This window comes from Aptenodytes forsteri, unplaced genomic scaffold, assembly GCF_000699145.1.
Source record: "Aptenodytes forsteri isolate BGI_AS27 unplaced genomic scaffold, ASM69914v1 Scaffold115, whole genome shotgun sequence".
NCBI lineage: Eukaryota > Metazoa > Chordata > Aves > Sphenisciformes > Spheniscidae > Aptenodytes > Aptenodytes forsteri.
In genome coordinates this window covers 1,119,061-1,143,099 of record NW_008795319.1, presented here as the reverse complement: position 1 = coordinate 1,143,099, position 24,039 = coordinate 1,119,061, and the positions used below count along the sequence as shown (strand labels likewise).

General features: G+C 36.7%; 1 protein-coding gene across 1 annotated transcript in view; it reads right to left on the bottom strand.

The window, feature by feature from the left end:
• Positions 1–260: 260 nt before the first annotated feature.
• Positions 261–24,039, bottom strand: part of KHDRBS2 (KH RNA binding domain containing, signal transduction associated 2) — a 312,654-nt gene continuing 288,875 nt past the window's right edge. The window contains exons 8-9 of the mRNA XM_009279735.1: positions 18,727–18,785; positions 261–1,344 (exon numbers count right to left, since the gene is read on the bottom strand). Coding sequence (XP_009278010.1) covers positions 1,247–1,344; positions 18,727–18,785 — 157 coding nt within the window. The 3' untranslated portion in view covers positions 261–1,246. The remainder of the gene's footprint in view (positions 1,345–18,726; positions 18,786–24,039) is intronic.

The following is a 24,039-nucleotide window of genomic DNA, read 5'->3' as shown; positions in this document are numbered from 1 at the left end:
ATATACTACGAAAAATGCAGTCAACGCACTCTTCTGAGTGAAAACAAATAGGTGAATCTATGCAATGCTTACATGTTGAATGGGATATTTAATGTGCGGGGAAACTCAAAGGTTGAAGAACTAGCATTTAGACAGTCTAACAGTGGTAAGTGGTAATCTTACCTCTTTAAACTCCATTACATTCTCACGAGAGACATGCTAATACAAACAAGTCAATCAGAGTTTGTGTTTAGCAAGATCAAGCTTAGAGGATAGTTTAAAATCCATTTATTGTTCTAAAGCATGTTTTTCCATTAACATGTTATACATTAGTGGATACTAACCATGATTCATGTAACAGTTTAGTTTGTTAACTTTTAAATTATTTAACAACCAGAAGTTATTAATACAACTTTTAAAGTCTTACACAAAAAATCTTAAAACAGGCTTGGGTTCATTTTTGTAATTTTTATATAAAAAACATTTTAGGCAACTCTTGAAAAAGAAATAAAGCAGGCATTTAAAGCTAGAAAACAAGTAATTCCAAATTTAGTTTGTTACACAAGATTTCAGCTTTATTGACAAATTATGGCAAACATATTTGACAAAATTATGGTTTCCTATTTAGAGAAGCTTACACATGGAACTTTATGTGATTTTTTTTTTAACAAATACAGGTTAAAACACTGAACAAATTCAGTTAGCTACATACATACAGTAGCTGCTTGTTTTCAACCCCATTAAAACAGCATTTAAAATTAAATTTACAAACTTAATATCGAACATCTTAATCTAAACTAACATATATTAAAAAAGACAGGTTAAAACATCTTATCTACAGCTTGATTATTGTCTGGTTCAAAAAAAAAAAGGAAAAAAAAGAATCATATTACAGTCTTTCAGCAACCCTAAACAAAAACTAAGCCTTAGCTAGTATGTAGAGAGACTCAAGATCTGTAACAGTGTCATGCTTTTTAAGTTACACACAGCAATGAATACAACCAACAGAACATCATCTTTGAATGGTTTATAGACAATGCTTGCCAAAGGTTTTTTTGTCTCTGTTTTTTTAAGTCCGTGTTATAAAATAATACTAATGCCAATGTCACTCCAATGTTATAGGAAATACAAGTAGTACATAGGATAATAATGAGCAGTAATCCCTAGGATAGAAAAGAAATGGACTATTACTTGTCTTGTTGCTGTTTATGTGGAGACCACAGGCTATTAATTGTCTTTGAGATGAGGTCACAGATGAGAAGGACCTTCAATATCTACCATAGGGGTGTTCCCTGTAACCCCCTCTGGCTGACCTTGGAGGTGGTGCCTTTAGGCTGGAACGGGTTGTGGCCCATTCTTCTTGTGCTAAAAACAGAAAAGAAAAACATGTTTTGTAAATATCTAAACTTGAAAGAACAAAGTGATGCCACTGTTAATGGCTGTCAAAATTCTCGAGGGTTTTGGCTGAAAGCTTTAGAAAAATAAAACGAGGATGGTGTTATGATCCATTTCTTTATACTCCCACAAAAACTTACGGAAAACTAACCTTCCACTTCTCTACACAGGCAACCTGTCTATCTCAGGATGAAAAAAACCTTACTCCTTCACTTTCAGCAGAGAATGACTACCTACTGTGGTGGCAGTACAGTCAGCTCTGGAAAAATCACTGCACTAGTCTGCCAGCCCAGAATTTATTAGATGTTTTGAGCTTTTACCATTTAAGTTAAAGCACCAATGTGAATAACATTTAATGCAGTTGGTATGTTAATGAGGAGTTGAATCATGAAAAGCTAATAGAAATACATTTGATTTTTTACTTCCATTTGAGACCAAAAGAAAGAAAATAATGGAAGAAAAATAACATGTAGAAATGAAGATACTACATTAAGCAAGAGAGTTTTGCCAAATAGTTTTTACTTTGCATTATCTTTAGAATACTTTTTCAAATTTGTGTGAATGAAATATGCTCAGGAAGAATACGTTAAAAACTGTAAGGCTAGTTCAGTTTGTCTTCAAAGTCTTTTCTTTCTTCCCCCCCCCCCCAGACATGGTATTCCTGGAAGTTAAGCCTTCCAAAGGAGCAAACAGGAAGCTACAGTTGTGGTCCAGCTTGAACACCAAACTTGAACTCTCTCCTAAATCAGCTAGTGGATCGTCAAATTATTTCTCATTTTATCTTCCACTGACTTCAACTGATCATACACACAGCAGTAAAAATGGAAATGCAGAAATCATAGTATATCATCTATCTTATATCACATCATAGTGCAACATTACTCTGTTACAATAGTCATAGAATACATCTGACATGCACATGTTCATGAGGAAGTTCCAAAATCTCTACAACCCCCCCAAAGTTATATGATATTCTGTCTATGTCTTTGTAATGAAATACAGAAGTTATTAAGAAATCAGTGTGGCAGATGTTAGCTATTTTCCATATTGTTTTATTTTATTGGTTATCAGCATGTTTGTATTACAGGTATGCATAGAATATTAATGTTTGTAAAATATAAAAGTAAGGGTCAAGCTTTCTGATGCTGGGAAAAAAAGAACACTTGAAGTGCATAAAAAACAGAGATTGAAAAGAGAGGAGTTTAAAAGATTGGAAGGTGACTTGAAGCCAGTAGGAAAGGGAAGGGAAGATTCAAATTGATGATGAAACAGTATACTTGCTGTTGCTATCAAAACAAAACTAATTGATTGGTATATTAAAATAGAGTCTTTTTCCTAAGACTAATGTGGGGCTATTTTATTTCATTTATAAACAGGTAACACGGTAGTAAGCAGAACTATCCAGTCTTGAACTACTGCTGAAGATTTGAAACGTTTGAGGTCCTCGCCCCATAAATTTAAAAATCTAGTTGTATCTATTTTTTAAGATGCACATAATTTTTATGCCTTGATCCATACAAAATTTTTTAAGTGCCTGTTGAAGAAATTAACATTTCAGAACATATTTTCCTTGCTCAGGTCTTGTTTTAGACTTTTGCTATCCCACTCAGACACCAAGTATTGAAATGAGTACTCCTGACTCAGCATGGTCAATAAAATTCATCTATAAGGAATATAAATGTGAAACTTGCTGAACTACCAGGTATAAGGGGATACTCTGTGAGATAATGTAGGACATACTAGCTATAGTGAGCAGGGGCAAAAATATTCATTGCTCATAGCCAAGAAGAACATATTTTTAATACATTTTTCATGTTACATGCAACTTTCTCATTTATTTTCTAATAATCCAAGCAGAGATGTTCTTGAGTTCGATCCGATTCCTGAGGTACCTGTAGAGTGAATCCAACCTCAGTTCATTTTTCTTTTTGTCTTGTATTCCATTCCCACTACTGGAAGGAGAGACTGGGCTTTCAAGTGTCAGATCCCTGCCAGAAAGCAGTGACAGATTCCTAGCTTTTTGAAAGTAGTGTGTCTATTGCAATTCACTCACAGCATTGAATAATTTTGTTCAATTTTTTAACAGAATGAACTGAACAAGAGAATAGAGCTTTCTATGCAAAATAAAATACATAGGCTAGTACACGATAATATTAAAAATCAAAATTGTATTATTCATACAGTTCAATAAAGGCTAACTACATTGCCTTAAATTTAGTCAGCTACTTGATTAATGGAATGATGGCCTTAAATATAAAAAGGAACTGAAAAAATCTTCATCTCCATTAAGACATGTTAAAGATTTTCTTTTAGTAAAGCAAGTTTTTAGAGTGACAGCAACATTTTCCTCTCAGGCAAAGACTTCATAAATATACCTTCTAGAGCAGAACAAGAGTTCAGTAAAAGGTCCATATTTTGATTGCTTTGGGCTCAGTTGCTATAGATAACTTACTAAAGTTCGGTCTTCACTAGTTTTTCCTTAAACAGTTTATTCATATCATTTGGTTATGATGAGCTTAAAATGACAAGACTTCCCAGTGAAAGTAATACATACAGAGGCCTTTGTTTTTCTTCTGCATCTTGATTAATGTGTCTATTGATAATAATATAGAATTCCAAATACATGATAGTGATATTGTTACATAGTACAAGCACAGAAAAAATTGTTTGGATTTTTCTTTTTGTATGCATGTGTTAGAGTCCAAGTTCCAAATGAATTTTTGAGCAATATGGTGACATATTAGCTACATGTATGGAATGGTGTGCTGATGTTACATTTTCGGTTTACTATTTCCAAAACCTTTATAATACAATATATTTTGCTGTCAATCATACCACACTTTTAGCCGTAACACAGGAAGTATGTGAGTAAATAAGTTTAAAAATCCATCCTTTAGCAGAAACTTTGCGAAACTGAAATCTTACCCAACATGGATAGGACCACATACTGTCCACCCACATGGGAAATTGAAGTCACAATTTCTTTCTCTGGCAGGTCAGGAAGTCCTCCTGGGTAAAGGAGAATGAGGCCTCCTGGCCACGGGAGGGAAACTGAACTCTCTTTAAATGTTGCATGGGTGGAAAAGTACAAAGACACTGATATTTAGTATAGAGAAGCTCTTGCAGAATAGCTGGGGATCTTCATGGTTGAAGAAGCTACACCATGAACGGAAAGGTGGTAACGTTTTGTGTGCCCTCCGTTTCAGAGCAAAGCAAAATGGGTTAGTTCAAATCAACACTGAAGGTAAATTAACGTTTCACCTTGCACTGAAACTAAGAGAGCAGTCACATCTTTGGTTACAGTTAGGATGTGGATTCACAAAACACCTTTTCAGTTGAGACACGGTTAGTGACTGCATTAGTGCAAATAGTCTATTTTTTAATGCAAAGGAGACCACATTGACTTGAAACAGTGCTCAGGGTCAGACAACATGTTTTAGTTGAGAAGCAGTAATCAAAACCTGCAAGCTTATGGAATAATATAAACTCCAGCAAATGCTTTACTCTGGCAGTCACCAGGGGAGACACTCGTGACTGGAGATATTGCCAATGATGAAGCATCAGTTTTTTCCCCAAAAATTACCACAGGGCAGAGCATGATTTATAATATGTAGGAACTGCTTGGGGTCAGATTATTTATTAAAGTGAATTTTGAGTGTGAATGGTCAGTCGGACCATTAGATCATAGACCAGATCCAGGCCCACGGCCTGACCAGCAGTGTAGGCACACAGAGTATTATCTCATGTTGGCATCATGTTGAATTGTGAATGGGCCCAAATGCAGGTTGGAGAGGACGCTTATTTCCTTCCTCTTATCTTCTGATGACTTTCGTCTGCTCCTCTGGGTACAGGTGTTACTGGCCCACTAACTTCCTCATCTCAGATACTCCTTCACTGAAATCAACTATATTTCCCAAAACCAAGAAGTGAATTTGCCCCTCCAATCACATCAGAGCTGTCAAAGAGTGTTTAAAGTTTTGTGATGCAGATTTCTTTCCAGTTTTGGTTTAAGATAGTCAACCATTAGTAATGTACTGGCTATTCTTCTAGTGTAAATGAAGTATTATATCTCTACTTGACCTCCTTATTGTCCAAGCTTCATTTTAAAAAGGAATAAAAACTTTGTTGATGTTAAGAAACAATTATTCTTTCTGGCCATTCACCTTTGAAGTTTAAAAGTTGCCGCTGCCTATTTTTATTTTTTTTAATAACATTTAAAGACTTTTAAGACTTAAAAAATTCTCCCTGAATAAATGAAATTCATCATACATGCACTTTCATTTAGTAGGAAAAAACCACAATAGCCCCCTTAGAAAATCAGAATACCTGTCATTTTTTTACCTGACTAATTGGAGTATCTAACGTTGCTACAGATCTACAACCGCAAAAAATGACCTATATTCCAAAGACTCCAGGAGTAAGCAGAGGTAACAGAAAAAAAGTTTGACTGAACTGAAGCATTTTAGTTAATGAGCTTGTTGTTTTTTAATGGGCATGATTCTATTGCTGGTATCTTGTTTTTGCTAATCACTGCTGACTTTTGTGGCCAGTAAGAAAATAATTAGTTGACTCCAGACTGAAATACTGAACGGTTAAAACAGGTATCAAAGATTGCTTTTGTAGAAAGATAATGTTCTATGAAAACAGAAAAATGATAATATAAAACATAAAGTGCCTGTTAAAATTCTGAAAGCTATTTCTTCTCTGCAAGATGTCTTCTCTGCAACTACATTTCAATATCTTGTTGCCTTGGGGTGGGAGGGGAAAGCTTGGGGAGGGGGAATATCAGCCGCAGAGCTAAAGTGAGGCTCAGGCTAGCACATATTGGGAGTGGACATCTCTGGAGAAGATTTGGTAGCAGCTGATCTTGCTATGGAACAAGAAACATTCTTGTTGTGATTTTTGGTGCATTCCATTTATTTTCTTTTTCTTTGAGCTGCTCAGGATGTTCTTTTGTTGAATATCAGGGTTTTATGGTCACACGAAACCAAAGTTTACTGTGGAAAGCTATTGCCTAGAGGGTTGAAGAAGTGGCAGCCAATATGATATAGTCCTAAATCCTCAGGTCTCTCATTCCTACAGTGAATCAGTTTCCATATAGTGAATTTAAAAATCCTGTCTCTGCAGTATGCTTCATTACACCCTTTAAAAATGGCATTTTGCTGTAAATGTGCTGCAGCTTCAGTTACCCTTTGCCGAAGTGCCACTGCATTTGCAGAGAAGCCTTGGGGAGAAGTAAGACTTAGATAAAAAAGGAGAAGCTTTATTTATATAAATGAAAATGAGTAAAGTAGTAAAAATACTCACTAAATGTACCACACAAAGACAAACCAATTTCTTGTTCCCTTCGAGTCCCCTCCCCCACCTCCGGACTGAAACACCTTCACATAAAGGTGAAACGTACAGTCTTTCTGGCAGTACTCATATAGTAAAAAATTACTTTATATTACCCATTGGAAGAAGCTGTTTTTCCTTGACTGACAGTGTTCTTAAAGTAAATTGCTGGTGTGGCTGTACCAGCTTCTGATACAGAACAAGAACAGAAATGTAATTTGTGGTACAAGTCTCTTATGCTCTTTTTTCCAGTAACGTGGTAGACTTATTTGCTTGATTCCAAACTTTAACAAGGAAGGATGATGGCCATAACTTATTTATATCTATTTGGTAATACCATCATCAAAATATGAGAGGATGGTTGACAGCTAACAGCTCTTGTTATTGCATGATAGACCCTACTGCATTAATAGGTGAATCCGTAGCCAAAACATAGATGAAAGTTTTGGGATTACAGCCTTTAACTGGGAAAACACTGGCCGCTCCCACTTATACAGCAGTAAAGGATTATATATTTATTGTGGAGAAAGCAAGATGAAATGGAGCAACACTATAAAGAGTCTCTGAACCACACGATGCCAATAAATTACAAGATGCAGCCACACCAAGAAAAGAAATCAGATTATTAGTGTTTTTTTTCCTACAAGGATTTTTAATGAAGAACAATATATCTGAATGCTAGTAATTAAAAATTCCTTGATGTGCAAAGTTGCTCTTTTATATCTCAGTTCCAGTACTCCAAGGTAACCTTCTTTCTTTCAGCATCAAGGCGGGCTCCTGAGAATGGAAAACTCTATCTTCAGGAATAATCTTAAAGGATTGAAGCCATATAGACTACCTCAGTAGTCACACAGAGATTTGGGTAGCTTGTTGGGTAGCAGAAGGGTTGAAAGACCCTTCAGCCTTTTTGATTCCCAAGCTGAGTTTCATTGTGTTTCAGAACATACGAGAACAGTGGAGTCTGGTCTTTCTCTGAGAGACTGTGCCGAAATGGAAAGGAAAGAGAGCCTGGACACATTTTAGCTTAAAAAAGTGACATGTTAATGAAGTGGAAACTGAAAGGGATTTCAGATGAAGAGCAGGTAAGAGCTGTAGCCTTGGAGAGAGAAAGGTATGGAGAGAGAGAGAGAGAACTGCAAGCGAGTCTGTGAATCAGCGTGCCCAAGAGCTGAAAGGATGTGCAGGGCGGTCATCATGTTTTAACGCTGATTCCTTTTCCTCCTTCTAACTCCCGTGCAAAGAAACCCTGTGGAGTCTGACCTCCCCGCTCCCTCGGTGACTTCCAGCCTGCCAACCAGTCCTTCTGCTCTAGCGGGCTCCTCTCACCCCCTGTCCTTTTCACTTCTGACTGTCCCCAGTGCTATCAGGTGTCAAAGACTGTGATTGGAAAGAAATCCACACAGGCAGCTTAATAACTGAGGGCTGAGGGTCCAGTTTTTCCAGGAATTTGGTGTTATTGCCAACACCCTTAGCTAAGAAGAAATATTGTATGCTTCACTTTCAGAAACGAAAAGAGTAAGTTATGGCAGCATGATGGAAACATAAGAGAGTTTATTGCTGAGGAATCTGAGTGTGCTTGGGCATGAGGATTGCTTTGGGTGTGGTAACAAGTGTCATAGCAAATTTTTTGGTGGCTACTTTGATAAGAAATGTGAAGTCATGGGCACAGCCCTTTTAATTACACTGGCTACTTCTTTCAATTTGCTGTATGCTCCCTGTGAATCGATATTTGAAGCTCACCTTTAGGATACATAAACTAATTGCTATTATCACAGGCAATCAGCACCCTTGGTTTATGATTGATTGAAATTATATGTTAGTTTTTCTGCACTGCTTTTTACAATTCAGATATTGACTCTTAGTTGTGTTTGTTGAGTTATATAAATACTTCCAGTATCTGTTACAGACATTATTGATATATTAGCTGAGACTATCTTTAAAGATTATTGTTTGATCAATTGCTAGTAGACTCAGTAGCTCTGGTCTACTGTTTAAATACAGAATTTAAGTTAGATTTTTTTCTTACTGGAGAGTCGGAATGAAAAAAAGGTCCCGTGAAATTCCTTTGAATGTGGGGTCAGTAAATGGTATTGTTTATAACAGAGAGAGAGATACATATGAAGTTGTTTCTGTCTTACTATTTTACCTATGTAGTATTGAAAGCACAGAAAAATTCATAGTGGTCCATCTACCCCAAAATTCTACCCCAAGCAGTGGCTATCATCACATGCTTAAATGTCTTCTAGTACAAGATTCCAGAAAAGCACATATTGAGAGCACTTTTTTCCTACTCTTCAGTCAGCATTCTGCAACCTTGTAATGGAATTTTCCAGCATTGAATAAAAAACTCTTCCACAAATGCAAAGAGGGCAACAATACAAGTAATTAAAAGGCAGATCATATTAACAGATGTTTTAAAATTAAAAAATACATATTAACAGCATGTGATTTGCATATGAATATGTTATTTCCTAATAATTTTACATTTATATTCATTGCTCACTCCCTGTAATAATAAAGACCTGATCACTTCTTCTTCCTGGTAACTTATTTAACATCTGAATATTGCCCACAATTTTTGAGCATAATTTTATTCATCTCTGTTCAATTATTTTGGTGGCCAGGAAGAGATAAAAAGAGCTATTTTGTTTAGATACTTAAGATGTACATAACAGCAATTAAGATAATAATTTAATCTGATTTGCCATTTACCTTTCAGTGCAATTAGAAACATAGAAGCTGCTTTTAATTCAAAATAAAATAGTTTTCTTTCCTATGAGGAAAAAAACCTCTACCTTCTTTGCAAGGTCATTATAATGCATGCATTTGGAGAGAGCACACCGCACTAGAGATGGAGCATAAGTGGAATTCAGGAATTGTGATTACTAGCTCTACTCCTTGTTTGCTCAGTGACCTTGGATAATTGTTTAATATTTTGTGGTATGACTTCCTCACTGGTAGAATGAGACAGGAATACCTACCTCCCTGGGGCATTCTGAGATGTAATTAATTGCCTGAGCAGTAAGAGAAAAGTGCTATGGATGTGCTGAGCAGAAGACCCAATAGAAACCAGACATTTAACTTTAAAATGAGAACACTGAAAATTAGAATGATTTTCTTTGGATAATGCAATTTGTGCTGTCTTTCTAGTAAGCCTCCAAACTTCTCCCTCCATGAAAAGATGGGTGGAGACAAAGTACTAAGCAATGGTTGGAAACTTTGCCCTACACAAGCTAATGACTAAAGTTCAACTAACATTGACAAAGCCAGGATTTCACCCCATAAATCCACACAGAAAAGACAGTTGCACTTTTCTTGTGTCATAATTGGACAAGTATATATTATCTTAGACAAAAATTCAAGAACAGGTTTGTTTTGTTGGTTTTTTTTCTGAAAGGAGAGCATCCGCTTATTTTTTCACTCTTCTGTTCTCTTTTTGCTTATCTGCAAAGCCTGCAACATACACAGGATTTTCTGACTTGATATCTATGCATTTTATAATTTTGTGAGAAGAATAGGTGAAGTGGCTATCTTTCAAATCACAAATGGTACCTTTCTTATTTGAAATGTGGAATCTTGTCAGAAGACAAAAAATATTTTCAAAACACAGGCTCAAAACCACTATGCTTACTTATACCGTGCTAAATACCACTTATTTTACTAAACCTACTGCATATGCAATATATATGGCTTAAAAACTAGTAATGCTAGGAAAACCTTGTGGTTTAATAGTCTATTTTCTGAACTTAGCTATAACTGTTTTGAAAAACTACTGCCCCTATGCTTGACAGTACATTCTCTTCAGGAGCGCTAACAAATTAGGCTGTATGGGTACTCCAAATCTACTTTAGTATTGTGAGCTGCCCTGGCTTAAACTGGTAGTGGAGAATCACAGAAATCCTCCAGCTGACTTAGCGCTGGAGCAGATGAGGAGTGCTTATGCACTCCACTCTGCCAGCTCTCCCTGCGGGTTAAGTAATGTCAGCAAGAGGAACAGTAATGACTAAAGGAGAAAGCCACTTCTTACAAGGCTTCAGCCACTTTTGCAGTGAACATCTGCCTCAGACAGGAAAGGAGCAGCATCAGACTACACAGGTAACTAGTTTGGGAAACTGCAACGCAGGGAGGAGACGGACTATTATCAGTGTTGCTGTGAGGTGAGTGTGAATGTGACAGTGTGGAGGGAGTTTTATTTTTCTCTTATTTTCAGCAAAAATTAATTTTCTGTTACTTTATGGTAATACAACACAAAATGTGCAGTGATATACTGTGTCTGGAATTATATAGATGGTCAACACTACATGCACATCAGTATTACAGGACTTTTGTCTTAGATTTTCCAACTCTACCGTTCCCATGGTGAAAGGCAGTTAAATTACCATTTGAAATACTACATAGGAAAGTTTTGCATGATTTACTTATTCTTATTCTGTCATAGAAAATTATTTTTAATTCAGGAGTAATAAAGGAAGTACAACAAGTTGCTATAAATTAAAAGCACTCTCTTCTCATGCTACATGTGGATTTTTTTTCAGTGTTGTAGCATAATAACTGAAGTACAAAAGTTTTAGGATATACAGTCAGTTAAAAGAATGTGACAGGTTTACATATGGAACTTTCTAAAGCGTTATAGCCTAATTAAATCACTGATTTGACAAAACAGCAATAACTTTGGTATCATCCCCACAGTAGCCGTCATAGCTGAATTCAAAATGTGCTCCTTTTCCTGCAGACTTTCAAAATCATGCTCTTATGAAAATCATAATCTCTTCTGAGGGTATGAATACTATTTGGGAGACAGCTAAGGTGATTCCTCCAGTAAAAGAATTGATAACATTTTGCAGAAAATCAAGGAAATGCTTTTGACAGTTCATTCTGTCCCACAGAGTAGGAATTGGATCTCTGATACCCTAGTAAGTATAGGAATGACTGAAATAGAAGATTAAAGGAGGGCAATTTATTTGGTATATCTTCTGTCCATATACAGTAGAAGTCTTCAGTGATTCCTGTTTCTGGTGGAAGAAAAATAGAGCCCTGTACAGGAAGACTCAGGAGCACTTCTGAGTTCCCAGGGCTGGGTGTACACCTGCCTCATGCTCAGGGAGAGACCAGATGCCTCTATCACCCCAAAATAAAGGTGATCATGCAGGTCCATGGCACACTCTGGCATCTTTTGAGACAGAACCACGGCACATACAGCAAGGTCGTTTAGCCTGGACAGTTGGGAGGCATCAGGACTCAGGTGCTATATCAATATTAGCACACAGTGCATACAAATAGGAATGATCTGCAGAGTGAAACAGGTGATGCTGAGGACCTGATGGTCACACTCTATGGCTTCTAGAGATTTTTTCCATTTCAGACTGGCCCTAGTTTGAGCCTCTGAACTGAATTCTCACAAAAAGTTGGGAGTGCATCTTCTGGTTTAGTTTCAAACTAAAAGTCGTGTACTTTGAGCTTACTTGGTGATGTGAAAAGAAGAGCGATAAATGGAGACAATTGGGAAATCTGCTTCAAAAGAGCACTCCTGGTCCTATGCTAGTGTAGAAGCACCCAGCATGCGCTAACCTGCCTGCCAGGTGCTCTGTTGAGGCACAGCAGAAAAACTCCACCACCCTGGCACAACCTGTATCCTGTTGCCTCTGAGATGCCTAATCAATGCTAAGATGCTCCAAGAACTAGAAACCAAAGAAAGTTTTCTTTGGTATGTTGCCAGTGATATTTTCTATCAGATACCAAATGTATACGCTCAGATGATATAAATGAACAATCAGTGCACATTAGTAAAGCTTTATTAATTAGTGTAAGTAACCACCCTGGCACAACCTGTATCCTGTTGCCTCTGAGATGCCTAATCAATGCTAAGATGCTCCAAGAACTAGAAACCAAAGAAAGTTTTCTTTGGTATGTTGCCAGTGATATTTTCTATCAGATACCAAATGTATACGCTCAGATGATATAAATGAACAATCAGTGCACATTAGTAAAGCTTTATTAATTAGTGTTAGTGAAGATCTTGCCTGTAATCACAAGCTATGTGAAGTCAAACACTGTAATGAGGAGAATCAGACCTATGTCTCACATCTGCTTATCAGTCACTACCTTATCTGAGCACTTGATTTCCTACATTTGAAGACTTAAATGGGACTAGGCTAGAAAAAAATAGGGTTAGAAACCCTTAGCACCCTGAGCATAATGAATATTAGGACCAATGACCTACAATACCAAAGTTGTTATTAAAAATGAGGAAGGAACTTGGACTTGACAGCTGAACAAACCTCTTATCTTCACCTGGAGAGCAATTGCTAAGAAGTGCTTTTTCAAAATTTACAAATCTTTTTCTGTATACATGGCAGCATGGCTTCATCTGGCATTGTCACTGCCATAGATTAATCAATACAGGGTTTATTTCACACTAGGATGGTAATTACTTGAGTTTCTTCATGAAATGAGCATGCATATGTCTCGTAATGAAGTATGAGAATTTATGTCTCCTAAGGTAACGTCTCTTCAATCAACCTACTTATCAGAATTCCTGAAGTTTGAACCCTCCACACACTCTTTCCTCCCCAAATTTCATCATAATATATTTATTTTTACTTTTACTTGTTCAGCAGAAACTATCATTGTTATTCTAAAAAAAATTTGCTAGATAATACACTCTTCAGGACAAATACAAAATTAAAAAATAAACAGGATAATAAAATGTATTTGAACATTGCTGTACATTTTTAGTTATTAGCCCTATAAAGCCCTATAAAGATTTTGTTCATAAAGTGCTGTCTGTGTAGAGCATTACTTAGTAAACTAATTGTCATCACAACTGCAAAGCTCTCATATTGAGTGATTGGCAGGGAATTATTTGTGAAATAGTCAGTTAAATCATTGTGGCAGCATTTTCCAACTTAAATGATGTCTTACATTAAAAGGAATTATACCAAACAGTTACACTCTCCAATTTTAATTAAAGATGGAATTATCCTAAAACCAAATATCAGTTGTTTACAAGTGAGCGCTTAATGCTAAACTGGAGTAGAATATGCACTACAAAATGTGGTAATTAGAGAAAATGTGCACATTTGTAGAATATGCACTACAAAATGTGGTAATTTGAGAAAATGTGCACATTCGAAATTTTTTTGTGAAAATAGAACACATTTAAATAACATCTCCCTGCCGCAATGGCAGCACATGCAGTAAACAGCCTTGCAAGCTTTTCCTGAATAGCAGCAGCAATGTAAGTGGAGTTCACTTATGTCCTCCCTCTTTCTGTAAGAGACAAGGTACAGGTTAACCTTCCTAACTCTTGCCTAAGGCCTTTGGCAGATGGTGTTATTCTAATTTAATTGTGGTGGTTTAGGAGGTTATAGACTTTAACCCTCTCCTTTTACGCTCTACCTAAGGTTTCTGCTTTTTCGGTAGTAGCAACAGAAGTCCATGTGTGCTGGCCTCTCAGATACTGCAGTTCATGACATAAAAACATAAATCACCATTATTTTCAGGTAATAATACACAAGGCAGTATATGCATCAGGCTGTGAACTATAGCATCTGACAACAGGCACACTCTTATTTTCCTCCATCCTCTCTATGGCAGTTTCAACCTTTGGAAGCAGAGGCAGGAGCCTCTTCAACCTTCTGCAGCCGAAACTGGCAGAGCTCGTCTGCTAGAGTCCCTAGCCTTTGGAAGAACTAAGACAGAAACAGTGTCTGGTAAGTAAAACCTTGAGTGCTCTGATCAGTGCAAGGGAGAAAAAGGATTCAGATGAAACAACTATGAGGCAGGTCAGATATAATTAATATAGCTTACAAGGTATTGGATGCGCCTTGCTAGCAAGTCATACTATCTCTGTTATCTTTCTAAAGTGGCCTAACACAGCACAACCCTTGTATCGAGAATACTGGTTCCTCTAAAAAACAGGGAAAAGGAGAAAGAAATGAGAATGTGAATGGTTTACAAAGGGCTTTTCCTTTACAGTGGTCCTGTCCAGTGAAGGTGCTCTATGACTTGGGCATGACATTACATATAGGTGGGAAATGTTCTTAGTTACCAAACTTTTAGTTGTACTGATACCTACTTACGGTAACAGTACATTTTATCCTAATCAATTTATAAGACAAATCATTAAATTCATGTTTTCACTATATACCTCCTCAGATGACAACAGTGCCAGAAAGGAAACCACAAAATTATTAAAGTATAATGAGAGCAATGGATATAAACTTTTTGTTCATAAATTAATCCAATTTCATGCCTTCTGTTTTAAAACATAAGCAGCAGCATCAAGTTAAAATGGCACTGTCACCTTAGCTTAGACTCCTAGATTTAAATTCATATATGCAGATATCAAGACCTTCAGTGACATAAGTATTATAAATGTTTACTGAGTTTGATTAGTGGTGAGGATGCTTTACATTTTTGAAAATTGTACAGTACTTTAAGTGACTGGCCTTTTAGTTTTAAAGTGCCTGCTAAAGATATTTCTTTATCACTCACATGAGGAAACCTATAAGGCATATGTCCACAGGAAGATTTTCAGGCATATGTCCAAAAGTTATGTTCCTCAGCCCAGAACAGTGATCCTCAAAATTCTCTAGCAGCAGCTGCATAATCCTGATCCTATCAAAAATTTGTAGGAATCTCATAATTCCTTAGTAGCGTATTTCCAGGTGCCCAGAGGCTGCTGCAGGGAATGCTTTGAAGTGTCTCTACTTTGATCCTTCTGAGAGACTGGGTGGCAAACATATCAAATCACAAAAGAGTTTAAGTGTCTAACTGCATAAGAGGGTTCTGTGCTGTGAATTTTCATTCTTGGAACATCCCTAAGTCATGGGAAATAGCGGGATTTTACATATATCCCTCTCAGCTGACTTTGCTATTGTCTTGGGAGGTTCCTTGGTTGGATTTGGAGGGGATCGAATTCCCAGGAACCTTCATATCAGAAATTGGACAAGGAGTCAAGGCAGTTAACTCAAGTTGTGAATAGTGTGTAAGAATCCATCTTGCCCAGCCTCAGATAAGTGACTTAGCCCCTTTCTTGATTAGTACTTCCATCTAATCAAAAGAGAGATGAACTTCCTGAGAATGAGATGGTGTTCAGGTGGGCTCTGCTCTGAAACACCCCTGTGGTTTTTGCAACCCTACCATGAACAATCCATAAATGCATAAATCTTAAGAACTTCTGAGGAAACAGTGCCCCCAGTCAGACTTCTCCACAAGCTTTTAAAAGGAGCATAGAAGAACCCATGAGACAAAAACCACCTGCTACTTCTTAGGAGCCCAGATAAAAAGAAAAGTCATAGCAGGCAGCTCATATAGGAGTACTGTGGTGCTGTATAATACTTAAACTACAGAGAGCTCTATATTATACTTTAAAAAAAAAATTGTAAGTACAAAGTAGCATTGTTATTTGGTTGAATCTACTTCATGAAAAAGAATAAACAAAAACCTTCTCGGGATTGAGAACTGTCCTCCCTAAAGATAAGTTGGAAGCAAGAGGATGCAGGAGAGAAAATAAAGAAATGCCAAGCTAGTCAATTTTTGATAATGCAGGTACTGTTATTGGAAGGGATAAGGGTGAAAAGACAAGTCGTTACACAAAACGTCTAAGAGACAACAACAAGACACCAGTTCTACGTTCGTATACCATTTGTGTGGTCTTATTCAGCGGTTGGGGGAATTCTGAATTACAGAAATGTACCAGAAAGAATTGTAAAGGAGGAATATAGCCTTGTTGTGGAAGGTAAAACAAGGTGTGAAACTAAACTGGGGTGAAAGAAAGACTGTTGATTTCTGCAGAATGGTGAAAAATGAAGGGACAGCTGATTTTATACAGTGGGATGGATTCAGAAGACTCACAATGAATTGCAAAACATCCTGGAAAAGAAGAAGAGAACTGGGAACAGAGAATTAGGGTAAAAGTTACATGAGGATGAGAAGGGGTGGCACCAGACCGCTTATTGGCTGGGTGGGAGGCACTGAAAAAAGTCAGATACAGAGACAACATCAGTATATGTACCAAGAATTCAGAAAGTGAGAAAGTTAAGCATATATTCTATAGCTCCGTATACTCAGATTACCTCCTCAGATAAATGGTGGTGGCTTCGGGATGAAGGAAGTTCACACACAGGTTTCCAGAACACAGAACTAGCAAATTTACTAATCTGCTAAAGTAAGTGAACCAACAGGAGCACAAACACTCACATATAAATGTGTCTGATTTCAGAAAGTAGAAAAATCGCAATTTGGAATATTCTTCCATTTTTAAGTTTATTCTGGGTTAGAGGTAAAAACTATTCGAGACCTTTGTATTCAAAAGCCAGCTCAGAAAATAGTTTAAGCAAAAAAGCAAGTCCACAGTTATCAACCATGTATTTTAAGACAAGTCTAGTAAAGCAAACCCAGGCATTTTGTTTCAGCTGCTGAATGGAAAAAAAAAAGTAGCTTCATGCAGAGCATAAATTTAGTCACGATCCCACTCTTTGAACACTTTGTAAGCCTTAGCTAATTAGTCCATTCAGAACCCCTGCTGGGAAAACAAGTAATATTCTTTTAGTTTTACAAATGAGGGATCGGAGGAAGAGTGACATTACTTTAAATGTCTTGCCCAAACACATGGAGATTCAGCATGGGGGAGTTTAGTTAAAAGTTAAACAGTGGGTAAATCTTACTGCTGAGCTCAGACTATGCTTTTCTGCATCGCCCAAAACCTTAGCAATGCATTTGGGAGGACAGGTGGAGAGGGGATCTGTAGGGGGGAGGAAAGGTCTTTCACTGCAGGTATTAAAAAAGTATGTACCAAAAGGAAGCAAAACAAAGGGTAACCGAACCACACACATTCATACAGATAAGTTATTATTATTACTTGTTTAGCACTGAAAATTTGCTTGACTGCACACTGTATTATCCAAATGTATTGTGAGTACTGATTATACAAAAAATTAAGTTATTTCTGATTATGCAGTGAAAATGTCTCAGTAATGTCTCGTGATTTCTGTACAAATACAAAGGAAACTGCAACTTTGCATTGCAGTGACATTTGCTTCACAGCTGCATGAATAAAATTATTTCTTTCAAGAAGCAATCCTTATATAAAGCCTTACTGTAACTTTTACTTGCAGCATCATTTCCAGCAGCTCTTTTTCACAATGCTTTGGAAGTCACCATGTAAACTTAAGATACTTTATTAGTAGTAGTAAATCAAGCATGACATCTCTGCTGAATATACTAGGGTCGGTCTTTAAGCTGACAATAGTCAGCTTTGCTCTGTTATTTCAGTGAAAATGTCAGAGTGAGATTCACTGTGCCGCCTGATGGTACGACGTACTGAAAAAATATCGATAGGAAAAGATGGACTAGATTCTAATTAGTTATCGAAACACATCACTAATATCAAATAACTGACCTAGAAAATGGGCTGTACATATTGGAGCAACACTTTATTTTCCTCTCATGCCCTCGGTTCCCGTGAAGTGGAACTATTCCAGCTCAGACACAGACTTGGTGGGGAGGTGCAAAGAGTACAGCGCTCCCTCTACTCGTACTGCCTCATGTGGCACGAGATACTTCTTTATCTTGGTGCAGTGGGGGTTCCCATGGTGGTACAGCACCCTCGCCTTCCACTTTGATTAAGTCTATGTTTCAAAATTTCACAAAACTTGCTGGCTGAAGTGATGCATGTGACAGTAGCAGATGCATAGTATTGTTGGCACATCAAGCAGACTGAAACTTAACACTGTGAAATATATTCAGGCACTAATCAGAAACTTCAGTGTTGCTGTTAAATTGATCTGTGACTGTGATTAATTGGCTTTGGAATTTTGATCAAAATTGATCTGTCCAATTTTCTGGTCCTACTTCAATAAGTCAAACCCCACCCTAAAGTTACACAAATCCATTTTGTTTGGTCTTCGTCAAAGCAGAGAAAGAAAGAAAAGTATGTGGAAGTAATTTCTGAGTTGTCAGTACAGATTTTTTCTTTTGATTTCACACTTTTGCTGAAGATAGAATAGACCTTACCGTAGCTGTCATAAGCCTCTTTGCTTGTTCCGTGACCGTAGTCATAATATTCAGGCACACTGTAACAGATTCAGATAGCCATGTCACTATTATCATAGGTAACCAACTCAAAACAAAAACAGAGCACCGAAAATGAAATGTATTTTAACACTTTTACATGATAGCATAGTCCAGCTAGTTTCAGGGATAGTGAGAATTTAAAAAATATGAAGGAAAATGTATCAGTGACAGTAACAGCTATTATACAGCACATCACATTTCTTATCTACTGAGCATAAAACAAATTTGGTCCTAAATACGTAAACCTAGGAGATGTGACAAACACTGACAGAAATTCTATTTGCAAAAATAAGGTCTGAAAAAAGACCATCCACTTTATTATTCACTATTGTTAAACTGCCAAAAGAGGTGTTAATCTCATTTATCTGTAATTCCAAACATTTATGCGGTATCAAACTCAGCATAGTTTGTTTTCCCCAAAGCTGACTGTATTATATTGTGTGGAACCTGTAAATTACTTATCTTTACCAAAAACACTGACAGGTTTTCAGCTTTGCTCCTGAAGATGAAAGTATGTTTCCGCTGCTTGTAGAGAGATACCAGATTCACCACAGCCTTCTTCCTTATGCAGTTATTGGACACCCATGGAAAGTTTTATACAGTAATCAATAAAACGCATATTGAAAGCAGCAAGGGTCAAGGAGTGGAAAATCAGACTTAGAGTCTCAAACCCACTTTTTCACTGCTTTCTGTTAATTAACAAAAATTATGTATGGTCATATAAACGCATTATCAAAAGATTTCAGATCATAGTTAAATCCTGATAATCAGCAATCGCCAGCTATTACCTGGAGTGGACACCCAGAAAATTTGACCTCTAAGACGTAATGAAATGGAAATGGAATTATTCATACTTTTGCTTGACTGCTATTATTATTTACAGTTTGCATGGTGTTTTTGGTACCTAGTACCAAATTCTAGATCAGACTACTGCTGTTATCAGGTACCAGGCAGACATAACAAGAATCAGTCTCTGCACAGAAAAACTTACAAACTCCATGAATTCTACTATATTGTATTTCTTCTGTCTGCAGTGAACCAAACAGAAAATGTAACACTTTCCCTGTCGTTAATTTTTTGTTGTTGTCACTTTTGCTTCTTTTTCCTTGGACACTGTGTGAGATAGACTCTTTCAAAACGAACAGAAGCAGGCAATCAGCTCAATATTGCATTATTTGTAACATTATTGCTCAGGCAATTTTCCATACTGGATTATCATTTTAAAAATATTAGTTTACACTTGAAAGAGAAGCTTAGTTGACAGTGGAGTGTAAGTAAAAATATTTCAAAAATGCAATAAACAAGCAATCTGTAACAATTATTTTCCTAAACTAATTTTGACTTCTTTGTTCACAAAATGCCTGTAATCAGATTTTTAACTTCTCGAACTTAATAGCTATCCATAACTATTCTTGGAATAATTTCTGAGAATAATTCATGTACTTGTAACTCACTTGAGAGCACTGATTGCGTGTATCTGATAACTGACAGTCAAGCTGTTTTGATTTGGGACACGTCATCCTCTGAGTGGCTAGGCACAGCTCTCATAGTCAGTTTTCAGCTACAAATATCTGTGGGATTTTTTTGAACTGAAAATGCAACTATAATCGTTGTGCATTAATTTAGTAATTTAGCCAGAATAGAGTGGATAGTACACTGACGTCAATATCTCAGACAGATGAAATTCATTTGCTAAAGCAGTTGCAGAAAGCGTACATGAGTGACATGAATGAAAATGAAGTTAATACTTCTAAAGATTTTTCCCAATGCCAAGTGAGCTCTATAGGACATCATCACTGCAGAGCATTACCTTCCAGGATAATGGGAGCCATCCAGTTGCTTGAAAATTAATTATCTAAATATACACACCCTCTTATTGAAGCGGTGCAAGAAACAAACAGGAAGAATACATCTTTTATTTGTTGAACATACTAAGAATTCTGTACTATTTTGCAATGATTCTAGTAGCCAGTTAAATAAAATTACAGGACTATGTAAGGTGAACTAGAGCACTGGCAGCATCAGGGTGAAATCACATTTCTAGTCATATCTACAGAGCTCATGGTTTAGACCTAAGAAATTACTTGAAATGTTCAGAACAGACAGATAACATACCACCCAGATCTGGCAGACAGCCGTACGAGAAATCTCGAGTAATACAATTTAAGCAGCGGCATTTTGGCATACTGCCTGCTTTTCTGGGTAGAGGAGGGTGTTGACTAGTGAGTGGAGTTACAGAAGGAACCCCAGAACTCTCATCTTCTGTCAGCAGATAAGATGCTAATATGTCTTCCTGATACATTTTAAAAAACAAAGCAGCTGCATCCAAAGGTCAGCTTTAAAAGGAGTGCATTTGGGACCCAATCCAAAGGCCAGTAAGTTATCAACAACAGTCCTGCTTTCAGTGGTCACTCAGTAGGGCCTTGAGCTATTACCATCAATATAACACCCAGCAAAACACAAGACTTGCAGGAGCAGGTAAAAATTCATTGCTACGTTATTGTTGTTGTACGTTTTTATTAGAGAAAAAACACACAATCATACAGACAATAAGGATGTGAGATAGAAATCCTGCACAGTGAACATTCTGAACTGAAATACATTATAAACAGAATACAAAGTTAATGCACAAACCATTAAAATAAGAAACAAGATGTATTGCAACTGTAGAAAGCGATTTGTTATATACTGCATATTTGATGTCTGTGAGCACAATACTTAACACATTTCTGAAAATACATAGTTCATAGCATGATACATGATTGTGATCTAAGTTCTCCAACTTTATTTCCCTGAATAATACACATTTTTCATAAATTTGAGCCAAAATGGTATTTCAAATTCCTTGCCAACTCATATTAGAAAGTGTTTTGAACAATATCTAAGTGAAGAAAATTTATTTCTTAGTATGAAATACCTGATTTAAACTCACGTTTTGTAAGCCACACTGCTTATCCGTTAGTCTGCTCTATTTTAAACCTTTCTGAATATTCAGTATAATCTATTACATGCATTTATTTGTAAACATTTCCCTCTATTTTTTAGCAAAGTGAACAACGAATGATGTTTATAAAAAATGGGTGATAGAATATGGCTTTACATACATAAGGTCTTTTTTTTAATTATTGAACTAGAGACATGTAGTTCGTATGCATTATGCCCAACTGTGGAAGGAAACAATCAGCAAATGCATTCAGCATAAATAAAACTTGTTTATATAATTTTAAAATTCTCAGACTGTTCCTGGAAAATACGGTGATCATGAGCTCTAGAAACCTCAGGTTCTCTTGGCAGTGCTAATTGGAAACAAGACACCATTATCTGTCATTAGCATTCATTACTTTCAAGCAACCTGAAGTGTAATTTACTTAAGTACATGCACCCACGTGAAAGCAGGATGCAATACATTTTATAAAGCAGATAAGATTAACTCATTACCAACTTCTCAGCTTTTACTCCTAAGTTTTCAAAGCATTGCATTATACTTTAACACCAGACTTCTGAAACATAGAGGTCTTGATGTGCCATGACTTAGACTTTAGTAACCTTCTACATGTACCACTCGTGGAAGAATTGATATACGTGGGACTATGAATCTCACAAGTAGTTTAATTATTTCTATATCTCAAATGGCTTGCAGTCTGAGAAGCTCTGATGTAATTTTTCTCTATCTATATGAAACTTTTGCAACAAAGATGTATGATTCTGTCCTCATTCTTATGTATTAATAATATATATGTATTAATAATACATATACTGTTAATCTTCATAATCATAACCTATTTATGCTTATTTTTAACTTAACTTTTGTTTTTGGTGAGTGCTTTTGAACCTGTTACTTTTAAAGATTTGGGATCAAAGTTTCCATAAACTTGTGATGTCTTCTTTTCATGCAGATAAAGCCAGATCAGTTCCAAAAAAAAGAACACAAAAGACGTTCCTTATTTGAGAGATAAGGGCCCCCTGAGGTGCCTTCCAACCTGAATTATCTGGTGCTCCTATGATATGAGAAAGGCTCAAATACAGAGACTCTGTATCTAAACAGCAACCTTAAAAGCCAACAGAGGCTTTAGCCTCTCGTTAACTGGGACTTTTTCAAACTGACATTAGCTAAGCAAAAACCGAATTCCAGTTTGACTGTGTCAACACCCATGGGAAACCACACAGCTTGTTATCCAAAAGGCTGTAGAGAATGGTGCTTTAAGGTGGTTTAAGCAGAGAACTGCAAACAAAAGAGTTAAGATTGAAGCCACAAAACCCTGACTCTTGTGTCAACAAGCCACCTGGGGGAAGGGTGATGTTCACCACTCAGAGATCGACGGCGTTAGGTATAGGAAATCCCGACGTTAATAAATTGACTGCAAAGGCCTCTGACCAATCTCTTCCTGCACCTGCACCTGCTGGCAAGAGACCCCAGGTTAGCAGCATTACCATCTGGTTCCCTGGCTGCTCTTACAGCTTCTGTAATACAAGGCAGCAGGACGTTGCAAGAACCAAAGAACTTGAGTACTTCTTTTTTCCTCATGTTTTTTGGGGCTTTTTTTTTTTCTTCCTTTCTCTCTTTTTGTTCTTTGTTTTTACTTGCTGAGAGATGCACCTTTTTATTCTCTAATTGTGGAACACAAAATGTGGTTGCAGACATACCATTGGCCCACTAAAGCCAAAGCTGAAAGGTACAAGAAAGGGTTCATCTGCTTTAAACACTGCTAACACATGAATCCGTATAGGTGAAGTGTGTTCTGTAGTCTATCCTGAAAGATTTTAAGAAACTGAAAGCCTTTGATTAAGACCTGTTGAGCTAGATTTAACAAATTTTTTTTTCCTGTAAAGACATTATTATATCTTATTTTTCTTTCTTAGTGGTTGTACTTTTTAACTGGGAGATAATATTCTAGAATATTATAGGAATCTTTTATTAGGAAATGTTTGGGAAAGAGCTAGTAAATTTAGAAAAGAGGCTTTTGATCAACCTTGGAGTTATAACTCAGCCATTAGATAATAATCAGGCTTCTTTTGTGAAATACTTCAATTGGTCCAAACTAGAGATTCAGCTGATGCCAGTGAAGTTCCACAGTTCAGATTCATAATCAAACAGACAAAAAACTTCCACGCTAGCCTTTGAACAAGTAAAAATAACTCTTGAGAAACTTCCATCTTTGTGTTGTGGCACTCAACAATGTGAGAGTGAACCAATATTGTGTTTTAGGATTGGCACTCTTTGAAGAGGGATACCTGGCCTTTGTCAGCTTGCAA